This window comes from Pangasianodon hypophthalmus, chromosome 12, assembly GCF_027358585.1.
Source record: "Pangasianodon hypophthalmus isolate fPanHyp1 chromosome 12, fPanHyp1.pri, whole genome shotgun sequence".
In the NCBI taxonomy this organism is placed as follows: domain Eukaryota; kingdom Metazoa; phylum Chordata; class Actinopteri; order Siluriformes; family Pangasiidae; genus Pangasianodon; species Pangasianodon hypophthalmus.
The window spans coordinates 25,533,833-25,561,332 of NC_069721.1; the positions used below are offsets into that span (position 1 = coordinate 25,533,833).

General features: G+C 39.5%; 1 protein-coding gene across 10 annotated transcripts in view; it reads right to left on the reverse strand.

Annotated features, from left to right (window-relative positions):
- LOC113524874 (calcium-activated potassium channel subunit alpha-1) overlaps positions 1-27,500 on the reverse strand; it is a 102,734-nt gene that overhangs the window by 15,470 nt on the left and 59,764 nt on the right. For 7 of the 10 annotated variants that reach the window (XR_008303063.1, XR_008303064.1, XR_008303065.1 and 4 more), the window contains exons 6-26: positions 24,411-24,486; positions 23,982-24,057; positions 23,618-23,788; positions 21,715-21,806; positions 17,315-17,425; positions 16,437-16,542; positions 16,213-16,295; positions 15,967-16,036; positions 15,611-15,766; positions 14,827-14,936; positions 14,619-14,687; positions 14,372-14,458; positions 12,552-12,628; positions 8,514-8,687; positions 6,968-7,000; positions 4,466-4,568; positions 3,185-3,308; positions 2,082-2,306; positions 1,778-1,970; positions 620-733; positions 42-125 (exon numbers count right to left, since the gene is read on the reverse strand). Coding sequence is in view for 7 of the 10 variants with exons in the window: in XM_053238834.1 (XP_053094809.1) it covers positions 42-125; positions 620-733; positions 1,778-1,970; positions 2,082-2,306; positions 3,185-3,308; positions 4,466-4,568; positions 6,968-7,000; positions 8,514-8,687; positions 12,552-12,628; positions 14,372-14,458; positions 14,619-14,687; positions 14,827-14,936; positions 15,611-15,766; positions 15,967-16,036; positions 16,213-16,295; positions 16,437-16,542; positions 17,315-17,425; positions 21,715-21,806; positions 23,618-23,788; positions 23,982-24,057; positions 24,411-24,486 (2,334 nt within the window). In the remaining 3 variants the exon portion in view is untranslated. Of the gene's footprint in view, positions 1-41; positions 126-619; positions 734-1,777; positions 1,971-2,081; positions 2,307-3,184; positions 3,309-4,465; positions 4,569-6,967; positions 7,001-8,513; positions 8,688-12,551; positions 12,629-14,371; positions 14,459-14,618; positions 14,688-14,826; positions 14,937-15,610; positions 15,767-15,966; positions 16,037-16,212; positions 16,296-16,436; positions 16,543-17,314; positions 17,426-21,540; positions 21,633-21,714; positions 21,807-23,617; positions 23,789-23,981; positions 24,058-24,410; positions 24,487-27,500 lie in introns of all 10 variants that reach the window. The other 3 variants (XM_053238837.1, XM_053238839.1, XM_053238838.1) reach the window with 3 other exon arrangements.

Sequence of the window (27,500 nt, forward strand, 5' to 3'; positions counted from 1 at the left end):
TTGTGTGTGTGTGTGTGTGTGTGTGTGTGTGTGTGTCTTACCCAGTTCAGTGATCATTGGGATGTTGGTTCCGCAGCTCTTGTCCTGTCTCACACACACTGCGTTCAGCAGCCTGTCTGACTTAGCTAATGACAGGAAACACACACTGACTTTAGTGCACACACACACACACACACACGATGCATGTGTCCTGATGCGTGTGTGTGTGTGTGTATAAAAGGTAGGTGTGTGTGTTTGTGTGTATAAAAGGTAGGTGTGTGTGTGTATATATATATATATAACGTGTGTGTGTATGTATAAAAGGTGTGTCTGTGTGTGTGTGTGTGTGTGTGTGTGTATAAAAGGTGTGTCTGTGTGTGTGTGTGTGTGTGTGTGTGTGTATGTGTATGTATAAAACGCGCGTGTGTGTATGTATGTATAAAACGTGTGTGTGTGTGTGTGTGTGTGTGTGTGTGTATAAAACGTGTGTGTGTGTGTGTGTGTGTGTGTATGTATAAAACGTGTGTGTGTGTGTATAAAAGGTAGGTTTGTGTGTGTGTATGTATAAAACGTGTGTGTGTGTGTATGTGCGTGTGTGTGTATATGTATAAAACGTGTGTGTGTGTCTGTGTGTGTATACCGAGCTCAGTGATGATGGGGATGTTAGCTCCCGTACTGATGGAACTTTGTCGCTCCAGACCATGGACAGGACTGTTTTCAGGAGACGAGCGGTCCATCCCAGGGGGAGTGAAACCTGCACACACACACACACACACAGAGAGAGAGAGAGAGAGAGAGAGATTTAGCTGACTATAGTAATTTAACTGAAGTCAGTACTGTAGCAGTTTCATCCAAATACAGCAGCACAGACGCAGAGCCGGGATTTAACATCTACAGCAGTACTTCATTTTCCATCAGTGCTTTATAGTAAAGATGGGCAAAGGACTAGTGTTTAATCCCAATCCCACCCATTCCAAAAGGAATTCTTACCATCTCACCTGTTCCCACACAACGTTTGATCAATGCTGTCCGCTTCTAAGGAATTCTGACCAATCCAAGCTGCTCCTAAAGGAATAATGACCAATCCTATGTGCTCCAAAAGGAAATCTGTTCAATCCCAGCTGCTCCTAAAGGAATGCTGACCAATTCTCCCTGCTCCCAAAAGAATTCAAACCTATCCAACCTGCTCCCAAAAGAATTTGGACCAATCCCACCTTCTCTCAATGGAATTCTGACCAATCCCACCTTCTCCCTGAATAATCTTGTCCATTCCCAAAGGAATTCTGATCAAACTCACCTGTTCTGCTTGTTTGATCAATCCCATCCACTTTCAAAGGAATTCTGTCCATCCCCATCTGCTCCCAAAAGAATTCTGACCAATCCCACCTCTTCCCAAAGGAATTCTGAACAATTCCAGCTGCTACAAAAAGAACTCTGACTAATCCCACCTGCCCCAAAAAGAATTCTAACCAATCCCATCTTCTCCAAATGGAATTTCGTCTCACCCAGCCCACTCCAAAATTAATTCGGACAAATCCTGCTTGCTACAAGAGGAATTGTTACCAGTCCCAGCTCTTGGCCCACTGAGAAGATCTATATGCATCAAAGACTGACTGAGGCTTTAGCCATTAGATGATCCTAGATTTACCCCATGTCTTCTGACCCCAAGTGTGTGTGTGTGTGTGTGTGTGTAAGTGTGTGTGCGTGTGTGTGTGTGTGTGTGTGTGTGTAAGTGTGTGTGCGTGTGTGTGTGTGTGTGCGTGTGTGTGCGTGTGTGTGTGTGTGTGTGTGTGTATACCCTGTGAGTTGGCCTGTAGAAGGCCTATACTGTCATCAAACTGCATGGATTTGATGTTGAGCGAGGCGAGGATACACTCTTTATCCTGCAGAGATGCATCATCGATGTTGTTCTGATTGGCTGACAGGATCACACACATGTCACAAAGGTTAATGTTGACGGCTCTCAGATCCGCCCTGCTCAGAGGAGTTCCCTACACACACACACACACACACACACACACACACAACATGATTAAAATATTGTAAATTGCACTGGATGGATGAAATTTCCGTGAGCTGGTTCAGTGCACACATAGACTCACAGGTAAAATGGAGACTTTAGGGAAGTTGTGTAACGTCTCCCATTCCCTCTTCAAGTACTCCAGTGATCCCACAAACACAATGTGTTTCAGCTCATGGTAGTGGAAGTTACTCGCTCGTAGAGGCATCACCAGGTTCCTCAGACCCACCACGGCTGACTTCACATCGCCGAAAATACACACTACCACGTGACCGCTTAGAACCGTCATGGCTGCCTCGCTACGGGTCTGAGGAAAAAAACAACATACTGTTACAAACAATGTAAAAATCGTAATATATCACATGCCAGTAAAAGTAAGGCAAATAATTATTAACGTATACTGTATATATTCAACCAAAAAGTATGTGCACCCCTGACCATCACACCCATATGTGGTTCTTCTGCAAACTGTCTTTGTGTGCTGTAGCTTTACAGTTTCCCTTCACTGGAACTAAGAGACTCAAACCCTGTTCCAGCATGACAATGCCCCTGTGCACAAAGTGAGCTCCATGAAGACACGGTGTGTGAAGGTTGGAGTGGAAGAACTCGAGTGTCCTGCACAGAGCCCTGACCTCAACCCCACTGAACACCTTTGGGATGAACTGGAACACCGACTGAACCCCAGACCTCCTCAACATCCCAACATCAGCGCCTGATCTCACTAACGCTCTTGTAGCTGAATGAACACAAATCCCCACAGCCACGCTCCAACATCTAGTGGAAAGCTTCCCAGAAGAGTGGAGCTCATTATAACAGGGGGAATAAATCTGCAGTGAGATGTTCACCAAGCACATATGGGTGTGATGGGCAGGGGTGCACAAACTTTTGGGCATATAGTGTGTATATATAATAATTAGATAATAATTAGTCATAAAATAAAATATAATTAAATTGAAATTAATTAAGTTGTCCCATTTTTTTCCCCTCACTTTCCTTCTGTTGTAATTAACCTGTTGTCATGGTTACTGATTAGTCTCACTTGTTTATTTAAAGCTCTGTATTTTTGCTAATTACTGCAAGTTCTTTCCTGCATTACTGAGCCGTGTCGTTACTTCTGGTTTTGACCTGCTTCCTCTGAGATTTCTTCATCACTCTACAGCGACATATCGTCACACTCTTACTCACCAGTATGACCTTCTCAATGTCTTTGGCTGGACACCAGTGGAACATTCCAGTGGAGTCGTACCTCTTCACGTTATCGTCCATCGTCTCCATCTGATCATGGCTGGGGATCAGCACAGGGTCGTGCCTGGACATTGACAAGAGTCTGAGATCAACATGCAGAACAAACCAACAAACTAAAATAAGAAAATGTTTTTGGCAATTGACTTTAGTTGATATGAATTTTGAATTTTTGAAATTTGAAATTGAATTTAGAAGTTCTGACCAATCCCACCTGCTCCCAAAGGAATTATGACCAATCACACCTGGTCCCAAAGGAATTCTGACCAATCACACCTGCTACCAAAGGAATTCCGACCAATCCCCCCTGCTCCCAAATCCCACCTGCTCTCAAACGAATTCTGACCAATCCTATCCACTCACTGTAGCTGTCAGAATAGTTAATAGGTAGTTAACTGTCCTTGTATTCCAGTTAATGTGATGTGTTTATTATCTGAGCTGAGCAGACGAACAGTGAGAATCTTGCTGGAAGGCACAACACTCACCAGTGCCATGAATAATCACATTGCTGATTTTATTAATTTATCTGTTTATTAATTCATTCCTCACTCTTGAACTATAAAACATTATCAGTGTTTCTGGTTCCAGATTTTCCTCCTGATCCAGTCAGTGACACTCGCCATGCTGCTGCTTCAGGCTGGAAGTGTTTGATTTATTCACACATTTCTGTAGCTTTAAGGGCTTTAGATAAAATCTCTCTCTGCTCCACTTGTCTCTGTACATACGGTCAAAATTCCTGAAATTACCACAGCTTTCAATGCAACAGGAAAAAAACACTTGTGCCTAACAGATGTCCAACAAGAACTGTGCAGTTATTTTAAACATATGAAGGATGGGAAACTTTTCACTAATGTTTTACGTATTATTTCAGAAAAATATAAACATATATATTGAGGTTATGAGGGTGAAACACTTTCAACTGTTCATCTCGAGGCATGTATATGGGGGTTACTTGGGGTCAAGCCTGTGAAAAGGCTCAGATAATGGCAACAGCTACTGCTGGGACTTTTCTGCAATGTTCTATATTATTATTATTATTATTATTATTATTATTACTACTACTACAATACTGTCAATAATTTAGACACTAGTTAATCACTAGAAGGTGTGGACTCAATCCAGTAAATAGGGAAAGCAAACATTACTGTAACTGTCTGCGTATATGACTGGATATACACAAGCACATAATTAACAGTTTCCCCTTCATGTGTGTGTTCTTCTTACCGTATAGTTTTTGGAGAGCAGTTGGGTGAAGTTCTCATTCCTCCATTGCGTTGTTTTTTCTTAGGTGACAGAGCGGATTGCTGCACCGCCGGAGCGTCCATCGCTACACAGTGAACATTACAGCAGGGTTTAATCATCAAACGTGAATCGAGAAACACTCGTACACAACACCGATATACAGAGAGTCAGAGAGAAGATCAGAGACACTAACAGAGACGTACACATACTGTATACAATTAGCATTATAATGTGTTACATGAATCAAATTAATTAATAATTAAGTTAATTAATTTATTATTTATTTAATTAATGATAACTGATGTGGAAATAAAATTGTCCTCAGCAACAGCAGAAACCTCTTCGGGTTATTTGAGGAAGCTAACGAACTTGTATGTATAAGAAAAATGTAATATAGTGTCACAGAAATGTCAATATCACATTATATATATAATTTTACAACATAAAATTGGAATAATAAAATACATGAACTCAGTAATACTAAATATTTCACAACCCTAGGCAAATAATTCAGGTGGAAGGGGTTCAGTTCACAATACAATTTGTGAAGCTCATTACAAGGGATCTGATTTAAAAACTAAAAAAAAAATAATGCTATCACTTTACCACTAAAAAGAGAGCTAGTTTAACTAAAGCAGCTCTACTGCATGATCGTAGGTAGCTCGGGTACCACAGCTGCAAATCACAGGTTTACGTTAACGCACTCTTTCTAATAATGTACGTTATCGTTTCCATAGTAACAGGTCATTCACATGGACTTGTACAGCAGACATTCCAGATGAAAGGATTATAAAGTGTGTGTAATCGTTGACACGATGAAGTAAGGAGACATTATCATTTATGGAAGGAGTCTCCAGTGTCAGCGCTTTGTAACCCTGCGTTCACTTGGGGACGTGCTGTTATAGGAAAATAATCAACTTCAGTGTGATTACAGTAACTCCGATTTATCACACCACTCCATCACTCAGTATTATTATTATTATTATTATTATTATTATTATTATTATAGCGACAAAGCACACAGCAGTTTGTTAGTGTGAGCGGTGTTCACACACTTCTCAGACATGAGTAACACACACCTCTGTCAGGTCACATTAGTGTTAGTGTTAGAAACCCACACCCAGGTGGAGTCTTACACAGCTGCAGGATGGAGGTGTGATAGCTGGAGTGATATCTGTACTTAACACGCAGAACGTTCACACGGACGTTTCCCAGCAGGCCGTGCGGCAGGCCGAGTCTCGTATAGCCTGTACGGTTATTCACCAGCGGCACCGAGCCACAGCGCTTTACACGCGCAGGACGGGAGCTTACTCTAGGAGCTGGGCTGATCTCATCCTTTACTGACAAAGAGGAACGTGATCACGGTGATAGAGTTAAGAATTTGACGTAACACATGTAGTAGCTTTCGTAAGGAATTGATAACATGCATAGAAATTAAAACACACACAGACTGCGTAAAAATATAGCAGACATTATTAGAACTTAATAACACTTGTAGCACTTCATAAAGGATTTATAACACCTGTAGTAGTATTTAAAATGAGCTGATAACACCTGAAGGACTTTTAGACACATGTAGACTTCATGAGGACTTAATAATACAAGTAGCAGAACTCAGAAGAACTTCAGTGCACTAATAGCACTTTATAAAGACTTTATAACCCATCTAGAAGTATTCGTAAGAAGTTGATAACATCTGATAAATAAATATTGACTACATTAAAACTTCATAACATATATATTAGACATCATAAGAACTTCACTTGTACACTTGTAGTGTTACATCAAGACTTTATATCACTTCATATAGGGTAGTCTTCATAAGGGTTTAATATAATCAGAAGGACTTCATAAGAACTTCATTACACCTCATAAGAACTTCAGACATTATAACATATACTAGTCTTCACAAAGATGTTACTAATCATACTACTACTACTACTTCTGCTGCTTCTGCTAATAATAACAATAATAATAATAATAATAATAATAATAGTGGTAGTATAGTAGTAGTAATTCTGCTATTACTACTATTAATACTAATATTACTATTCATATTACTACTACTACAGCTATACATGTACTAATACTACTAATACACTAACTATTACACTCTTGCTGCTACTAGTACCACTACTAGTACTAGTAATACTAATGCAATTTCTACTTATACTACTACTACAGCTATTACTAATACAAATACAACTACTATTATAACTATATACAAATACTACTTCTAGTACTAATAATACTAGTTGTTCCCACTGCACCTCACAGGAACCAAAACAAAATGTTAAGAGCATTTGTTCTGGGCCGTTTCTTGGTAGAATAAAGCCACCCTGCAGAATCAGCTTGTTGCTTACACTCTGAACATGTTTTTTTTTTTTTTTTCAGGAAAGCGTAAAGAGACAGTGAAAAAGGAAGAAGCAGCAACAACAACAAACACACTCCAGTTAATACATAAAGAAGAAAAGGGATACTCACTTGATTTGATATATCCGTTATAGTTACTTTTAGCTGAGAAAAATGCAAACATAATGTTAGGAGGATAAAGACAGTTTACACTGCAGTGAAATGGTGAGTTAGTCATTAAAGCAGGTTAGATCTAAGAACTATTAAACTACAGCCAGCAACTAAATGTGGTGCTAACATCAGGCCTCATTTATCATCTTTTAGTAAAGAAGTGTGGAAACGTTTTTGTGGCCAAACTGAACTAAAATTTCCCACCAGATTTACAATTTTTTGCTGGTTTTTTTCGTACTCACATGCATATGCTGGTAAGTAAATTACCAAACATGTTCATGGCACGGCTGATTAACATTTAGCCATACCCACAAAACCTCATAAGAAACAAGAAAACAACAAAATGATGACTAAAAGGCGAAAGTGCACTCCTAAATCTAGGAGCCGAAGGTCTAAATTAAAAACCAAGAGAAAGCGTTTGCTGTTCTTGAGCCTAGACTTTGGAATGATCTTCCTTTGAGCTTAAGATCAGCACACTCCGTGTTTTAAGAAACTCATAAAAACCTTTTACAAACTGGCTTTCACCTAGCTTATACTGGATGATGTGTTGTTTTTTGTTTTAAATGGTTTACGCTATGTCTTACTTTATGGCTGTGTGTTATGTTGTACTGTGTTGTTATTCCCTGTCTCGTTTATGTTCATACTGCTTTATTGTCTTTTATATATATATATATTGTGCAGCACTATGTGACAACTGTCTAGAATAGCACTTTATAAGTAAATTTTACTTACTTACTAAGTGTGGCCTGTGCTAAACCTTCCACTAATGCAGCTCAGCCACTGCAGCGCTTTAGCTACCATAGACAATAACTCTTCCTCCTTTTCTAGGGCGCCATTACTTTTATCCCAATTAAATAGCAAGTATTATTTGTCTTAATTTATGTCTTAATTTAATTTGGTCAATATTTATTAATATTAAATGACTGAGTTTCATAAAATGTTGGTGTAATTGTAGTAAATAAGTGATTTAAACTTGACAGTGTAATCTGTATATAAAATCGCAATAAATCTTCGACATTTATAGGATTCGAAGCCAATCAATTCTCATCAGGTTCATATTTGTGAGTCTCCTTATATGGAAATTTACAAACATTTTCCCCAACTAACTAGATTTTCAAGAAAACCACATTTGTTGTGTAAATGTTCCTATGAATAATTTACGAATTCATTTGTTTTTATCCAGTTTGATAAATAAGGCCCAAGGATGTGAAAGTAAGAACATAAGCATGAAGCCTGATTAGATAACACTCTGCTCTTTGATAAGGAACTGAATGGCTGCTTTTGGTAATGTATGTAAATAAAAAAAAAGCACGTTAAAATTCAACAGTACATTGGAATGATCAGTTAGTTAGGTATTTTATTTAAAACATAAAACATGCGATTAAACAGCCAGAAGCTCACAGCCGCTACTAAACATCTGCACATGCGAGTGTAATAAAAGCACAGCCACAACATCATGATGTAGCCATGTTTAGGTAACAGGCGAGACGACTATGGAAGGACTTACAGGAGCGTAAAGTGGCCGACTTATCACTAACAGAGGTGGGAGAAAGAGGCAAGGCACATGGCGGAGTCTCCATGTTACTACGAGTGCTGCGAGACGTGCACGAGCAGCCGTGCTCAGCCTCGCCGCAACCTAAACAACACGCCAGGCGCATTCGGCGGCTGCCCGCCTTCTTGGCTGAAGTCACAGAAATGAATAAAGGGAATAAGAGGAGAAGGTAAATGAGGAACTTGAAACTACAGAAGGATCCAGTATTAAGTCCTAAAGAACTTAAGAACTACAGAGAAATCCTGTATTGAGTCATGAAGATCCACTGAAATGAATATTTGAGTATTGAGCCTTGATGAACTATAACACAATAACGAGACAAGGTATTAAACCCTGAAGAACTGGGGACCCAGGATTGAGCCTTGAAGGTCTCCAGAACTATAAAGACACCTAAGATTGAGCCCTGAAACACTACAGAACTACAGAGAGACCCAGGATTGAGACTTGAAGAATTAAACAACTATAGAGGAACCTATCCCTGAAATTTAAGGAAATTACAGAGGAAACTGTTACTGTATATAGAGAGAATTATAGAGGAACCCAGCTATAACCCTTGATGAACTAAAAAGGATATGACAGTATGCCTTGAAGAACTAGAGAATAACTTAGTGTTGAGCCCTAAAAACCTCAAGAACTCTAACAGGAACAAATATTACTATATTAATAGCACTTAGCAGACATCCTATCCAGATCACCTTATATAAGTGCTTTGTAATCTCTATCAAAAACATGTCCTCAGGCTAGTTCAAAAGTTCAGCATCTAAGAATACCATCAAATTAAAACCCTGTTAGAAAGGTTAGTACAGCATGGAAAGAGAGCGCAAATTTTTTTCTCTCCACCACCTGGGTGCCAGGACAGAGAAGAGTCTCGACGCAGGTCTTCCTTATATCTTGAGGGATGGTGGGTCCAGCTACAGGCTGGAAGCAGAGTGTAGAGTGGGATGTGAAAGAGTCTTCAGGTAGGCAGGTGCTGGTCTTTGGCATTTTGGGCAAGCATCGGAGTTTTAGATCTGAAGCCAGTGGAGGGAAACAGCATTGGAGTGGTGTGGAAGAACTTGGGAATATGTAGCTGAATTCTGGATTAATTGTATGAGTCAGGTATCATGCAGGGAAGGGAAGACCTTCCAGGAGGAAGCTGCAGTAGTCCAGTTTCCCTATGACAAGGGACTGAACAAGCACCTGAGTTGCCTCCGTAGATAGAAATGGTCCTCTTAATGTTGTAAAAGAGAAACCTGCATGACCGAGTCAGGTTAATAAAGTTAGGAGAAAAGGATAGTCCAGAACTACCCCAAGACTGTGTTATATGCCAGATAGTGTGATCCAAGAGTTGTCCAAGGAGATCACAACATCTCCAAGCATATATAGCATTGCTGGGATTTAGCTTCAGCTAGTGAGTTGTCATTCATGACAAGATCTGTGCAGAAACATGACTGGATGAGTTCAGTGTCAACACCATAACAGTGGTCTGAAAACCAGGAGAGAATACAACCTCATTGAGAGAGGGTATAGTAGGAAAACAGAAGAGAACCCAGCATCGAGCCTTGTGGGACACCGGTGGAGAGTCTGCATGAAGTAGATGTGGATCCCCTCCATTTCACCAGATAGGAAACCTTCTAGGCAATTCCAAGGCTAATGAACATGAACAGGAGAGTCTTGTGATTGACCTTGTTGAATGCTCCTTTGCGGTCGAAGTGAATGAAGATCAATGACCATTTGGCTGATCTAGTGGCATGAAGCTTCTCAATCGAAGCCAGAGTTAATTAAACTATAAACATACCTAGGATTGAGCCCTGAAGAACTCCAGAACTGTAGAGAGAGACCCAATATCAAGACCTGAAGAACTCCAGAACTATAGAGAGACCCAATATCAAGACCTGAAGAACTCCAGAATGATAGAGAGAACCAATATCAAGACCTGAAGAACTCCAGAACTATAGAGAGACCCAATATCAAGACCTGAAGAACTCCAGAACTATAGAGAGACCCAATATCAAGACCTGAAGAACTCCAGAACTATAGAGAGACCCAATATCAAGACCTGAAGAACTCCAGAACTATAGAGAGACCCAATATCAAGACCTGAAGAACTCCAGAACTATAGAGAGAACCCATATCAAGACCTGAAGAACTCCAGAACTATAGAGAGAACCAATGTCAAGACCTGAAGAACTCCAGAACTATAGAGAGAACCAATATCAAGACCTGAAGAACTCCAGAACTATAGAGAGACCCAATATCAAGACCTGAAGAACTCCAGAACTATAGAGAGACCCAATATCAAGACCTGAAGAACTCCAGAACTATAGAGAGACCCAATATCAAGACCTGAAGAACTACAGAACTATAGAGAGACCCAATATCAAGACCTGAAGAACTCCAGAACTATAGAGAGACCCAATATCAAGACCTGAAGAACTCCAGAACTATAGAGAGACCCAATATCAAGACCTGAAGAACTCCAGAACTATAGAGAGACCCAATATCAAGACCTGAAGAACTCCAGAACTATAGAGAGAACCCATATCAAGACCTGAAGAACTCCAGAACTATAGAGAGAACCAATGTCAAGACCTGAAGAACTCCAGAACTATAGAGAGAACTAATATCAAGACCTGAAGAACTCCAGAACTATAGAGAGACCCAATATCAAGACCTGAAGAACTCCAGAACTATAGAGAGACCCAATATCAAGACCTGAAGAACTCCAGAACTATAGAGAGAACCAATATCAAGACCTGAAGAACTACAGAACTATAGAGAGACCCAGGCCTGAGCCTGGAAGAATTAAACAACTATAAAGGAATTTTTTTCTGAAATTCAAGGTAACTACAGAGGAACCTAGTACTGGAATTAGAGGGAACTAAAGAGGAACCCAGCTATAACCCCTGATGAACTAAAAAGGATATGACAGTATGCCTAGAAGAACTAGAGTCTAATAGAATAACTCAGTATTGAGACTTAAAAAAAGCTTGAGAACTATAACAGGACCTAGCACTGCATTCTGAAGAACTTTAGACATATAGAGGAACCCAGTATTGAGTCCTTAGGAATAACTAAACTCTACACAGTACTACAGAACTGTTGGGGCATCTAAAAACCAATTAACTGTAGAACTGCATGTAGGCCCAAGATGAGCCCTGTCAGATGTCTGAGGTATAAAGGGAACAGACTTTTGGTGGAAGCCAACATGGAGGATGTGACAATTAGCACAAAATGCAATCGACCCATACGTTTTGGTCATCCATGAGCATATAGCAAGAGTTTTCAGAAGAATTTCAGTTGTACAGTAGCATATAACATACTTGGGTTTTTACAGATTTCATGCATCATGCACATGTAACATGGAGGTCATGCATGGCTTCCATCAGCTGGGTCTAGGATTTAGAGACTACAGACACTATCAGGAATAGGACCTATTAATAACAGATAATTATTAAAACGTTTAACACCCTTAGGGAGACCTTCTGATAGCAACAATGTCCAGTCTAGCGAGGGTTTAGGAAGCAAAAGATTACATGCAGTAACAGGATAAACCAGAACCATATGCAACCTTCACAGGAGAGAGAGAAAAGCAGAGTTTACTCACAATACGTCACTAACAGACATGAATGATAAGATTGAGTCATTTCCACGGCAGCAGAAAAGCAGGAACATGTCAAAAACGTAATGTTAAAAAATTCATGTAGAAGAATTAATTAGACTTTCCTCATGTGTGACATGGCATATCACAAAATTGTCAGAAATTAATATTTTAGTGGGCGTGGTACACAGTTCAGTCTAGAACGTTTTAGGGTACCTTTGGTGGAACCCATAAAAGTTCTACTCAACTGAGTACTAGCCAATCACAAAGGGTTCCAAGTCCTCTTTAGGATGTAAGAACTTCCTAATTATCAGAAAAACCCAGAAAGAACCTTTTTTTCTGAAAGTGTATAAATATGATGGACTGGACCCAACTGTAGACATGGAAACGTCCTTGTCATTATTACAACTTACGTCGTTTGCAGCCGCACTTCTTTATCCTTTTGGGGTCTGAGATGTCATCATGACAAGCTTTGCAGTAGTAAAGAGCTCTGAGGAGATGGAAAGACATCAGTGCATCACTAAAGCATCTCAGTGAACACGCTAAGATCTGTATTCAGAGATAAGTGAGGATTTAATACTGAAACTACACTCATCAGGATTCAGACCTCAGCACTATTCAGGTGCTGTGTGAGAGTTACGCACATGTAGGCGGAGTTTGTCTAAAACAGAGGCGTGAATCAGTTACACATACGCAGGTTTCTTGCGTGACTTCGGCTCGAGCGAGGAGCAGCGTTAAATCCAGCACCACTGTCTGGCAGTTTGATATAACCACAATATGTCCCGCTGAAATTTAGGTTTTGGTTGTAAATGCACTCAAAATCACTGTGGAATGTCATTCAAGGACAAAAGTAAAGACTTCATTAGCTATTTCATTAGCTACTAAAGAGGACACGAAATGCTTTCTGATTAAATACAGTTCTGTGCAAAAGTCTTATGCACATGCAAAGAAATGCTGTAGAGTAAAGACGCCTTCAAAAATAATGAAATTAAATGTTTCTGTATTTAAAAAAAATCCTATAAAGAGCAGTAAACAGTAGTGAATGAAACAAAGTCAGTATTTAATGTGACGATCCTTCACTTTAAATAAATAAAGCAGTATCTGAGGTGCAGTGTGTGCAGTTTTATAAGGAAATGAGCTGGAAGTGTTACTGAGCATCTTGCAGAAGCAGCCACAGTTCTTCTGGAGACTTTGACTGTCGACTCGCTTCTTATTTCTGCAGCGAAACCCAGCAGCCTTCATTATGTTTTTATCTGAAAAGTGTCTCTTATGGAATCTGCTGCTTTCTTTACTGACATACAAACATTTTTCTGGAACATTTCATTTTGTGCTGGAAAACTAATGTTTGGAATCTAAAATGTTTTTGTACTGAATCAATAATGTAGAAGTCAGAAAATAAACATCTATAACAAAGTTTGTACTAAAAAAATAGGGTGCCAAGACTTTTGCACAGTAATGTTAATTATTTAAATTTATAAAGTCCCTTTATAATGCACAGAGGACATCAGAGGACACGTATCTTAATCAGAGACATTATGACTGAATTTTTATGGATTAAAAAAAAGTTATGAACAGCACCTGAGCAACAGGTGTAAGTGTAGCAGATGAGCGAGCGCTCGGTCAGCTTATCATTCAAACTGTGGACACGTTTTTATTACAGAAGTGTGTATCAAATTAACACAAATGTTATTTTATTAATTAAAAGAAAACAAAATGGTGAATTAAAAGTGTAATAACATCCTGTACACACATTAAGATTTCATGACCTCGATTTAGTATCTTGTGGCTTCATTAATAACAGGATGTGCTGGATCAAGTGCTATTCCATGCACTGCTGAAGAATGAGTGTGGATTATTGATAAATATTGATAAATAAAACCCAGTGATTAGTGATAATTACAACTAGAACTAATCTATATACTAGCTTCCTGTTAAATTTATTTCAATGCTTAACATCTTCTCATTCACATATCATTGTGTTAATCTTTTCATTTTTAACTTGTCTCTTGATTTTATGTTCCATCGTACTACATTTGACAACAAAGGGAAAAAAAATTATATTCCATTCTCCAGTCTGCATTTTCTTTCCATGATTTTATTTAAAATTTAAAGGTGAGTGTTTGTTTTTAAAGAGTTTAGAGATGATTGAAAAACCCTCATCTTAGACGCTTCTAATCAAGAAAATTTTTTGGTGATTTTAATAATGTGGAGCTCAGAAAATCGACTTAAGTACCTCTTTACTTCTTTGGCATCGCTGGCGATAAAGAAACCCAGTGTTCCTTCCTGCATCTTTACATGATTGCCCGGGTTAATAAGTGTACTGCAACACACACACACACACATCATAAAAAGAAAGAATTAATTACTCTATACATATACATATTCACTAAATGTTAACATGAGACTAATGTTCAGGTGAGATTTGTTAAAATGAATGTAGAGTGTAAATTATTTCGAGTGTAATATAACGCAGCACTGACCTGCTCTCTCTCTGATCAGATTTATACTCGATGGCTATCAGGAGGAGCTTCAGCTTCACATAACACAACCTGAAAACATATAACATGTGCTATGTACAGAAAGTGGACGTGTGTGTGTGTGTGTGTGTGTGTAGATAGAGCAGAAAAACTTTCATTCCTGAATCATAAAGTGGAATAATAATAATAATAATAATAAAAATATACTTACTCACACACCATGGGGAACGATAAACCCACAAAAGCACTGGACAGATACTCAGTGTACATTTCATTAGCTACTCCTTCCAGGTAATACTTCTGCCACGTGTCCTCTTCAATCTAAGTTCATCAGGTCACACATTCAGCATCACAATTAACGAATTAAAGACACAAAGGTGTTGATTAATTCTCTATAACAGCAGCTCTGACAGTAGCGCAGGTTTATACCAATGCACTCGTTCTAATATGCTATTGTTTCCATAGTAACGGCTCATTTACAGGGGTGTTTTCAGTAGACGCTCCACTGATAATAAACAGATTTAAAAATCGTTGATATGGTGAAGTTTTACTGTAAGGAGATTGTAAGTTTATGCACCATTTCTGGAAGGAGTCTCCAGTGTCAGCGCTTTGTAACAGTCAGAGGTGAAGATGTAAAGTTAAGTTTTCCGACATCTTCAGGACAGAGGAGTTTACGCTTCTTTGCGGTTTCTCACTAACATGCGCAACAAGCTGCGTTTTTTTTTGTCTAGTGAAGGAATGACTGTTTATAGCTGCTATAACGTAAGCGCAAACAGGAATTAACTTGCTTCTCAAGTTCCACATCATTAAATGTAACTATAAACTAATAAAATTTTGATGTGTCGTTCTTTAATAAATAAAAAAACAGCAAATGTTAGCAAACTGCTGTGGTAGAAGAGGAATAAAACACGGCTATTTAACAGCCCACTGGTGTTGTACTAGCTAAGCGTGATGGATTGTTTATTAACAGGTGTAATTGTAATTGGAGGTGTTACCTTAATGTATGACCTCATGGAGAAGAGATTAGCCAGCATGGTGGAGAGCCCCTGCGCTAAGCAGCTCTGAGCGATGAATCCCAGCTTCAGTTCTGCCAGACAAATCGCATCATCACCTTCCTTCCAGTTCCAGCTCGGGATGTTCAACAAGTGAGCCTGCAGAAATGTAGTATACTACAGTTATACTTATGCATCACTACTCATGTGAATGATCTAATAAAACACTTTTCAGAGTTATATTAGCAGAAAATCATCAGAACACCTCCTGGTGCTGGACTCAGACTTGTGTACTACTTTCTTGTGTCCTTTTTATTCCTAATCCAGTCTCTGTATTGTGAGAACATGACATTTCTTACCTTATTGTGATACTGAAGCATCTGGGTGATGATGCGGATCTTTGGATGGTAGTTTTTAATAGATATCACTCTGTTGGAAAAAAAAAACCACAAAGCAACAAAGATTTTTCATTGTTGGAACTCCTTCCTTGTGAGTCTCAATTTCATTTTATACATTTCTGAAAACACACTGAGGGCAAGAGCTCATATTAAAATAAATAAATAAATAAATAAAACACTCACTCGAGGTGTATAAGCGTGTCTCACCTCATGATGTTGGACGCATCCTCAGCGTCGGGGTCTGCGCAGTATTTATTGGCTAAAATTAAACATGCGTCTGCTGATTCAATCTATAAAGCAAATATAAAAAAGTGAGACGTGAGATTTAAATACACAGCATCTACCGCTAAAGCTTTATACTCACATACTCACAAATAAAGCTCGTGTAGTAAAGCAAAGTGTCAGTGATTTAGTTTAAAAGAAACTCGCACCTTGACTCGGGCCAGATCGTGTGGATTTAGGACGGAGCCCTGGTAGAACTCTACCTGAGTGAAGTGGCGCTTGAATAAGGCTTCCAACTCAAGATTAGGGGAAATACTGTGACAAAAAAATACAAAACCGCGAGATCTTAGACTGAATTAAACCTAAATACTAGATTCTTTAGACATTTAGATAAAATGCCAACAAGGTGTGGTGAATTTATGTCCAACTTTCCTTATAAAATTACAAAATAGTCTGTGGCGTAAAATAAAATGAACTTTTAAATAAACAAACCTTAAAAAGATCATTTAAGTGATGAAATGACATTGGATAAATGAATAAATTAACCTATTTGCATTGACTCCGCCCTCTAAGGCAAGACACTAGAGGCGAATAGGAAAAGTGTTTAAAATAACAGATATCACAATTCATCCTGTATCAGTGGATCTTTTATTTGACGTTATTTCAAAAATGTACATTGATTTGTGCAAATAAGGCTTCTAACTAATTAAATGTGCAAAACTTCTAGCCTTCTAGGATGATGTAAAATATTCATTTCACTGTGGCTCTCCAAAGAAAAACTCATTTTAAATGATTTAATAAAAAATAAATAAAGTGCTGTTATAAAGAATGTTTTTTTTTCAGTATAAAATCGAACATAAAGCCAACAATTATCCACATTTTGAGAATCTCTCTGTAATATCTTTCTAATTAGGGCTGAAATGAAAATTTCATGAATGCAGCTCATCTAGAAATTGAACTGTTTAACTGAATTAAATTGAACTTCCACGTCGCTTTGGTGAAAACTAACTCTCATCACACAGAGTGGCATCTTTATTATATTTCCCCACTCCTAATATCCACTCGTTATACAACACAGTGCACTTACTTATGGAGAAAAACAATTTCTACATTGACATCATCCCTGTCCTTGTGAAGGAAGTCTTTGAGGAAGTTGGAAACACTTTCCAGAGTGATGTGACCGCACACCACAATATGCCTGCGAAATAAAACACACAAAACTCATCAACTAGCAGGAAAAACAAACAAACCACCAAGCAGGAAGTGATCAGCATACAAGCAGATTTTATTCAGAGTCTACAATAACTTCCTGTCTGATTGTTGAAAATATTCGGTTTTTATTTGAGGATCATTCACAGTTAGAATTATGGCTCAGTCAGAACACAGCTCTGTGAGTCACGCTTAGAAGAAAGGCGTGCTGCTGTCTACGCCACTAGACTCGGGAACCGCTTACCAACTGCTATCAGACATTTAGACACGCCCACTCCAGTTCAGAATAAAGTGCCGCAGGAATGAGTCCTAAAACCCGGAAACGAGTTAGCGTTCCTGCACTTCCGGGTCCATCGTCCTGAAATCAGTGGGTTTTTGGTTAAATGCCTGAAATAAGGTGATATATTATGAATATATTTCAGCACGCTCTGCGCTGACCTCGTGATATCTTTTGTTCTTCTTCTGTTCTGAGCTCGGACACTCCGTGACATAATCTCACTTTGTGAAACACGTCAACCGCCACTTCTGCTCTCTGCTACGCTTTTTGTCTGACGTCTTTGTTTCCGCAGATATCGCATATAGATAACTCAGAATACCTTTTTGTGTCTGCTTCAGTAAACTTTGAAGAGCTTTGAGGTTGTGGCAGCAGCGTGAACTCAGACTTCTTCCTGATTCTAAGTGAACTCAGGAAAATCTATCATAAGGTCTGTAGTTATCACAAGCCCAAGATATTTTCACGTATTATTCTACAACATAAAATACATCAGTAACAACCCACTTGTGATTTTTTAAGCTTTTACGTGTCTTGAAAAAGGAGGTTGCTAACAAGTGGCTAAACAAGACTACAGAGATTGTAGGGGACAATAAACGCCCTCACGCCGAACAGGAAAACATCTTCAGCACATAAACAAACCGAATTTTCTCCAAAATAATGCAACATGGACACATTCCCAAAAACGTTTGGGGGGCAGATTCATCTGCAAAGAGAGCCCAGTGCATCTTTATCAGGGAACATGTTTTAAATAAAGATTGAAAGAGTTGTGGGAAGTTTAGAGGTGGTGACGTTGAAGTCATGTGACCGTCGTGCGGTTCGTTTATAGCCTTTAGCCTTTTACTTCTGCTGATTCTATTTAGGCTTCAAAAGTCATACAAGTTTGTGAAATGAACAAAACGTGTAAGAATCATAAACTTTACTTTCTGCAATAATCCAAATGCCAATGGGAAACTCCTCCTGGCTTTTTGTCGAGGGAAGCAGGCTGATGCGAACCTCCGGGTCGACCTACAAAAATACGTCATCCCTGCAGCACTTTATTCCAATCTCATCTGTTTACATTTCCTGTATCATTTCATTCGAAGTGCAGATCTCTAATAAAACACCTCTTACTTTCTTACTTTCAGGCCACGAACAGAATTAAGGGATTGTCTTCTTTGAGAAGAAGATTCTCTTCCAGTGTGGACTAAAGTCTGAGACGTTTAAGACGCCTGAACACAGCTTTCATTAACACTCCGGCTCAGTGTGAGTATCCGGTCATGCCGTTTGGACGACACACTAAACACTCTGGAAGTCCTCCAGCTGTTTGGGAAAGTGGTGTTAATGGATATGAGTGCATTTGTCTCTCTCTAAACGTTGGAGGAATTGAATCTGCTTACGTTCTGAGCATTTCTGAGCCACTTAATCTGTCCAAGGCTTTTCTGAAATAAAAGTTTTTCAGTTTTGGTGTCAGAGCTCTGTTGTGTTTCTCTGCCTTTTGGATCAAGTCTTTGATTAGGTCTTGACTTTTGGTCTGATTTACAGCAACATGTCTCAGATATATTTACGCTACTCTTTGCGAGAGCCAATAATACCCATACAACAGCAAATAAAAACGCTGTAGACCTGCTTTTCTTTTCCAAACATCTGTCCACTGTGAGGAATCTTATTTACGTCATCAGATTTCAGAAAGCAACGAAACATCCAGAATTTATTCATTAAATAATAATGAATAAATTATTTAAAACAGGCAGTTTTAATAAGAATCTCATACGACACTAAAATCTATTAAAATATTATTAGATTTATAGTGATATAGTATTAAATTTATAGTAATAATATAGTAATACAGTAATTATACATTATATAACTAACATTTAATATCAACAGGCTGTTCACACGGCATGTCATTATTTTTAATTTTCATATATACTATAAGTATAGAACATCTCTTTACTGTATTAACTCTGCTACTATTACACATTATTATTATTATTATTATTATTAATATTATTATTATTATTGCTACTACTACTTCTGACAACTGATGAAATAAAATCAGGTCTCATTCTACATTCACACTAGCGAGTGATCGTTTATTTTCTTATCTTCTGAACATGTCCGAGACACAGAGCTGCGATTTCAGCAACGAGCAACATTTTAATCAAGACTTTCTCAATTCTGTGCAAATTAGCAGTGATGCTGTAAATCAACAAATCCAAACGATTGCTCGACTGATCCTCGGACTGATCCTACGGCGCGTGCGGTCCGACGTTTCTTCAGTTCCGTGCTCACAACTTTAGTTCCTACCTGCAGTTTAATGTCTGATATGAAAATGGAAGAAAAACTTATAAACGTGGTTTCATCTTCTCCTGTCATATAAGATCTCTCATTAAATGTGTATAATGATAGAAAAAAACTAAAGTTTGGTAGGAAGCAGCGGAGATCGTTGGAGCCTCTGGTGAGTGTATGTAGCTAGTACAGTTAGCTCATTTTGCGAGTACAAAGTCAAGAATATAACACGTAAATCACACTTAAATACATTTAAAACAAAAGTCATGTGCATTAATCATATAGTGGGTTGAAGGTGATTTGTCAAAAAGCTAAAAAAATAAATGCTGGATAGGCCACGCCCACAAGAGGAAACAGTAGAGGTTGCTACACGCCTACAAGCGACATGAGAGACTCATCAGCTGCTAGTGTGAACGTAGGGAAGTGGACAGACAGACGTTTAGACTCTGCATGTAAACAGCACAAAAAGCCACAGATAAACACCAAAGCTTCAGTTTCCTCTGAAAACAGTGCAGCTCTGCAAGCAGGAACAGCACAGGACACAGGAAGCGCTAAAGGGACGTGCACCAAATCCCCAAACTCCCAGAGTTTAAAACCCAAACCAGAACCACAGAATTCAAAACAAAGAGGATGAACTTCTGTTTGAACTCTAAGACTGTGGTCCTAAACACTAAGACTGTGTCCTAAACTCTAAGACTGTGTCCTAAACTCTAAGACTGTGATTCCAAACACTAAGACTGTGGTCCCAAACTCTATGACTGTGTCCTAAACTCTAAGACTGTGTCCTAAACTCTAAGACTGTGGTCCCAAACACTAAGACTGTGTCCTAAACTCTAAGACTGCGGTCCCACACACTAAGACTGTGTCCCAAACACTAAGACTGTGGTCCCACACACTAAGACTGTGTCCCAAACACTAAGACTGTGTCCTAAACTCTAAGACTGTAGTCCCACACTCTCTGACTGTGTCTCTAAGAATGTGTCCTAAACATTAAGACTGTTTCCCAACTCTAAGACCTGAATTTGTGTGTCCTGAACTTTTAAATTGTGTCCTAAACTTTAAGATTGTGTCCTAAAGCCTAAGACTGTGTCCCAAACACTAAGACTGTGTCCCAAACACTAAGACTGTGTCCTAAACTCTAAGACTGTGTCCTGAATTTTAAGACTGTGTGTCAAACACTAAAACTGCGGTCCCAAACTCTAAGACTGTGTACTAAACTGGGTGACTGTGTCCCAAACTCTAAGAATGTGTCTCAATCTCTAAGGATGTGTCCTAAAGTCTAAGACTGTGTCTCAAACTCTGAAACTGTGCTCCAAACTCTATGACTTTGTCCTAAACTCTAAGACTGTGTTCTTAATTCTAAGACTGTTTACTAAACTCTAAAATTGTGTCCCAAACTCTAAGACTGTGTCTCTAAGACTGAAACTGTGTAGTAAACTCTAAGAATGTGTCCTAAACACTAAGACTGTCCTAAAGTATAAAACCTTTCAGTAATTAAATTAAACTTCCTCTTTCAGTGGTGTTTTTAGAAAAAGCGTGCAGTTGTGGTTAGTGAGACTTACTTTCGGCCTCGGGTCGAGTTATACGTCCCGCCGTATTTCTGTCGATTAAGGATGAGAGCAGCGATTTCTGGCACGTAGCGAGCGAACATGGCCTACATGCACGAGACACAGAAAAAAAAAGAAAAAGGGGGCATGCAGGCGGGAATCGGCCGACAACAAACACACAATACTTACTTTCTCCCATTTACTGCACTATAGGAACCGCCATATTTCTTACGGTTTCCTATTAATTCTATGATTTCAGGGACGTAGCTGGCAAACATGGCCTGAGGAGAGGACAGGAGACAGAGGAAGAGACTGAAAAACAGATGGACATTAAAGGAGACGGAGAAGGATTTTTTTTTTTTACATGTCATAGGAAGAGAGACAGATGAAAATGTTAGTTTATAGATATTACAGGGAGTTTCAATAAAAAATGGAATGTTCCAAATGTCTCCTAAATGCATTCAATCAGCCAACACGGGTTCGAGTTTGCGTCTTCTGTCTCGCTACGAAATTTAACTAACAATTAAAACAAGCGTATCATGACGAAGACTTTAAACCACACCTCCTACCCGAGTCTGATGCTTGTGCTGAGTTTCACTAAACTAAACCACCGCTGAGGTGAGACTAATCCCGCAGAGAGACTCCTGTAGTAACGACATTAGCCACCTCTACATGGAAGACTAATCCCGTCTGATCATGACTCGTGAGCAAACACCGAACACGTCTCGGCTGATTGACGGCGTCTGGAGGAAAGTGGGCATTTCATTTCATGCTTGAATTATTAAAATAAAGTCTGCACTCATCTCAGGGTTTAGAGAAGAAACTGAAGTTTAAAGAATAATAGAAGAAGAATAAACTCTTTAAGCCATGTTTAGTCCAACAAACGCTCATGTCAGGGCTGAAGGGTTAACATCGACTCACGCCACACAGCTGCACTAAAACTAAATCCTCATCTTTTTTATTGTAGGTACTATAAATAATAAGATATTTATTATATATTACAGCCATAAATACGATGTGATCTAATGGAAATCAACAGACAGTCGTTATTTAATGTTTTAGTTATTTCACTATTATATTATTTGTTTATCTGAAAAACAACAGCCTGTAAATAATTCCCTTTTGCATAATAATTCATTAAAATTCCTACTTTAATTCCTGACTGGAAAGTTACAGACAGGAGCAAATCCACTGACTGTAATAACCATGACATCAATTCTTGTGTTGATTAGTTTTCTAGAACAGCAGCTCCGACAGTAGTTCAGGGTTATATTAATATTAATGCGCTCGTTCTAATACGTTATCGTTTCTATAGCAACAGCTCATTCACAGGGACGTGTACGGAGGTCGCTTCACACGGATACACGGATTAAAGAATGTGTGAAATCGTTTATGTGAGGAGACGTTTATGTAACATGTATGGAAGGAGTCTCCAGTGTCAGCGCTTTGTAACAGTCAGAGGTAAAGCTGTAACTTTAAGTTTTCCGACGTCTTCAGGACAGAGGAGTTTACGCTTCTTTGCGGTTTCTCACTAACATGCGTAACAAGCTGCGATTATTTTCTTATTGACTTTAAGAGAGAGAATAAAGAGAGGCTGGTGAGGGAACGAGTGTTTATAGCTGCTGTAACGTAAGCGAGAACAGGAATTCACTCGTTTCACATTACATGTGACTATAAAAGTACGACGTGCCGCGCTTTAAACTCTATAAAACTGTAATAGTTGGGAAATTGCTGTGGTGTAAGAGGAATAAAACAGCAGTCAGTCGTGTCTTGTGCAGGATGTGACACGCGTGATGATGTTATTCTTCTCCTCAGCCCTTCATGAAGTTTGTTGGAAATTTGGTGAGGAGAACTAAGGAGCATTTACAACTGTACAGAAAGTCCTGGACTGTGATTCATTTCTGTTCAAGCCAGGACAGAGGAATTATGGGCTTTAGAGACAACCATAACAAACACAAAACACACACACAGGAAGTGGAACATTTGGATTAGGACGGGATCCGAAGCAGAATTCCGGACAGTCCACCTCGGACAGTGTTATTCACTGTGAAGAGTTAGGAGAGAGGGATTATGGGATTGGTTTGTGTTTTACCAGTCCTCCGAGGATGAAGAAGACCATGAAGAGGCGTCCGAGTGTAGTTTTAGCACACACGTCTCCGTAACCCACAGTGGACATCGTCACCATGAGCAAATACACACACTCCCAGTAGGACAGCTGCTGGAAATTCTGGAAGTTTTCCCACGGATCTCCTGAGTTTTCCACCTGAAATATAAACCCGCGTCATCACACTCGCTCTGGCACGAACTCGGACTGTTGTTTATACACCATTAAATTAATCATGAAGAATTATAAGCACAGGCAGGATGATTGAAGAACACTAACAGTACAGATGTTGTGAGAATGAAAGAGTATTTAAGGTGTTCAGTGGAAATAAAGTTTGAATAAATGTACGTACCAAGTGTATGAAGCCTGCAGCGGTTAGCCATGTGCTAATAAAGATCGAGCACAAGTTCACCAACTTTATAGAATTGCTGAAAAAATAAAAATAAACAAATGTATTAGAGGATTTTATTGATCACAGGAAGGAGCGTTTACAGAAATCATAACCGATAAATCAATTACATCACTCTAAAGATGAAGAGATATCTGCGTAAATCACTACCTGGTGTATTTTTACACTTTTATACAACACTATGAACATACTGTATGTTCTGTAAATCTAAAATAACACTAACATTATGTTATAGCACTTTATTATATTAGTGATTAAGCTCTTTTATGTTCTCAGTGTGTTCCCTGACAGTAAAAGAAAAATTCGGAACCATGGCATTTTATAACTAAATAAAGAAATAATACTTATAGAGGAGTGAAACAGTGCACGTACCTAGTTTTCAGGATATTTAAAAACTGTAATATTTCAGAGAACTGTATCAGTCGTAAGGCTCTTAAAAACCTCAGACCTGAGTAAAGAAAACAGAGGGACAGAGGAGAGACCCGGTGAGTTGTAGTGTACAGAGAGAACACACACAGTGTAATGCAGATCTAACACACTCTACTGAACACTCGCTCATGGACGAGCTCTAACACAGCGGTGAGTTTACACACTGTCTTAATCAGATCACAGCGCCGAACACCAGTGGACCCATGCGATACACAGCTAGCTACACAACGTAAATACGAAACCATCTGAACCACCAATCAGACGTCTCGTCCTCCTGCTAAAAATAAGGAATGGACAGAAATCGTTTGTGTGTAAAATGCATAGAATTGAGGAAGAACTCCCTGAGACGATATGAGGAAGAAACCTTGAGAGGAACCAGACTCAAAAGGGAACCATCCTCATCTGGGTGACACCCGATAGTGTGATTATAAATCATTCCCTTCTATTATTGTGTAATACATGGACAAATAGTGTGATTGTGTAACCAGGAAATTCATCACAGTTTTTGCAAGAAGTCCAGCTGGTTAAAATCTATCCACTGTCCACTGATGGAGTCCTGAGTACGAAGCTGCTCGTGGCAACTGCAGCCCCAAAGCCACTACAGCAATCGCAGTCCCAAGCCATTACAGTACAGTACAGTACATACAGCTCCCCATATGTGATCCACAAGAAACACCATCTCCAGCAATCTCACTGATCTTCAGGCCGTCCGTATGGCCCCCAGCAGCAGCGAGTGAACTCAACTGATGAGAACTCCAACCAGAAGTAGGGCATCAGGATGGATCAGGCAGGTCCGGAGAGCAGGAGGGGTCAGGATCACAGGTATCTCAGGAGTAGCATGTGTAGCTCGACCGAGAGAGAGAGAGAGAGAGAGAGAGAGACAGAGAGACAGAGAGACAGAGAGATGGAGAGATGGAGAGAGAGGGAATCCCAATCCCAGTCTAAACACACCTGACTGTAGCTTAGCCAGAGGGAACAGTGTAGAGTTTTACGAGAGTGTATTTTCAGCTGTGCAGGATTTCTCACCACCGCCTTCACACACTCCCCTCTCCTCTGAAAAGTCACATGACCGCCAGCTCACACAAACTCCACCCTCTTCCACGTGAACAAACTCCAAACATTTATTCTCAGTTAGAAAAGTGAACACTGTGTATGTGGAGATGTAAAGCCAAAAAACACACCGACAAACCATGTTTACTGCTAATGAGCTGTTCCTGCAGAGCAAGACACGCCCCCAGGGGGCGGGGCTTAAACACTCTAGAGAGCATTTACTTGGACGAACTCAAGACTAGTACAGGATGATAGGATCATATAATATTAAACACTTTGAACTTCAGGAGTCACAATCTATAACATTAACCTGAGAATATCTCCAAAACTATTTTATACTGGTGTATTGTTGTATTGGTGTGTTATGACACGTACACAAAGCTATACAAAGCCATAAAAAGCTCTGAAACACTGATTTTGATTTCAAGAATTGCACTGATTCCAACTTCCTGGGTTCTCTGATTCGCAAAAATCTCGCAAACGTAGTGCACTTTAAATCCGATGTGGAGTCGTTTGGTTGTCCCTGTATCACAGGAGATGGAATAACAGCTTTAATAACCTTCAGTAATGCACTACAGTTCTCAGTGCTGGATTTATTACAGTACTGTTCTTCCACACACACAGTGTTTAGAGTGTTAGAAACAAACCCCTGGTGTGTTCTCTTCCTCAGTGCAGTTCTTTAGTCAGGTGAGAACACAGGGATCACGCTCGGGTCCGAGAGATCTTCTGAGTGAACTCTAGCGAGAAAGTGATTCGACTCCGAATCGACTCACCTGCAGGAAGTGAATCGAACACGCTGTGTGTTTTGGGTTGTAGCGTTTTTGTGCGCTGCTAAACTGAGCCAAAGCACAGAGCTGTAGCGCTGCATGTTCTCCACACTTGGGGGGTTTTTGTGATTTCTACACACTTAGTAGTTTGTTGAAGAGTTTCACGAGGATGTTTTCAGCTCTACACACACCTCAAACAATGCTTTTGCTTTCTGGTTTGGTTTATTAGGTACAGTGTGAAATCAAACCAAACCAAATAGCAAACGAATCAAAAGAATCACTTTCGCTCTGACTCCGACTCGACTCACAGACTATTAGGTGTTAAAGCACCTTTAGATTAGAGTGATGCGGTTCTCCGTCTTACCCCAGTATGCTAGAAGACGGAAACAGGAGGAGAGTGTGTGATACACTCCGTCTCTCTCGGTTTCCTCTCTGACCGGGCCGTGTGTGTGGCTCAGCTTTACGCGGTATCCGTTCTGAAAGAGATCGCCACATGACTTCTTGCGTCTTCGTGTGTGATGAACAGTCTCGGAGTGCGTGTCTCCGTCTGGACCTCGATACACCAGCATCTTCGTCGGAATCATGATGGATAATGAATAGTGAAATATTCCGGTCTATATCTAGGTTTTTAGTCCTGTAAGAGCAGCAGGGTCAGGACGGGAACGTCACAGCACGGAGTCTGTCTTCACATCACTTCCAGCTTCTCCTTCATACAGAAACGGCTCTAAATCCTGGTTTGTGATCTGATCGTCCTGATCTTCACGCACAGTTATGATCGCTCACGCCGTCTTTCATCAGGATTACAGCATAATCTCCAAACCAGGAGCAGCATGGACACAAGAAACTCTTTATATATTTTGTTTCAAATCATCTTCATGGTGGATTTATGGAGCTTCCAGCTATTCATATGTTCACAGATCACATCAGAAACCTAACTTTAGAAATGATCACTTAGGTTAAGCATTTTTTCAGAAACTAACACTGAAACCTTGTGATGCTTGATTTTAGGAACTTCCCAAATATTCCAACATGAATCATGAGCAGTTTTCAGTAAGCAGTCGGATTTACATCCCAGGTTTGTGCAAGAAGCAAAACAGTCCAAATCCAACAGAAATGTGTTTCTAGTCCTGTAAGAGCAGTGAGAACTCCACACTGAGATGTTTTAAATCCTTCTTATGACAGATTTTAACACCTTCTTGCTTTCAAAAAAAAATGT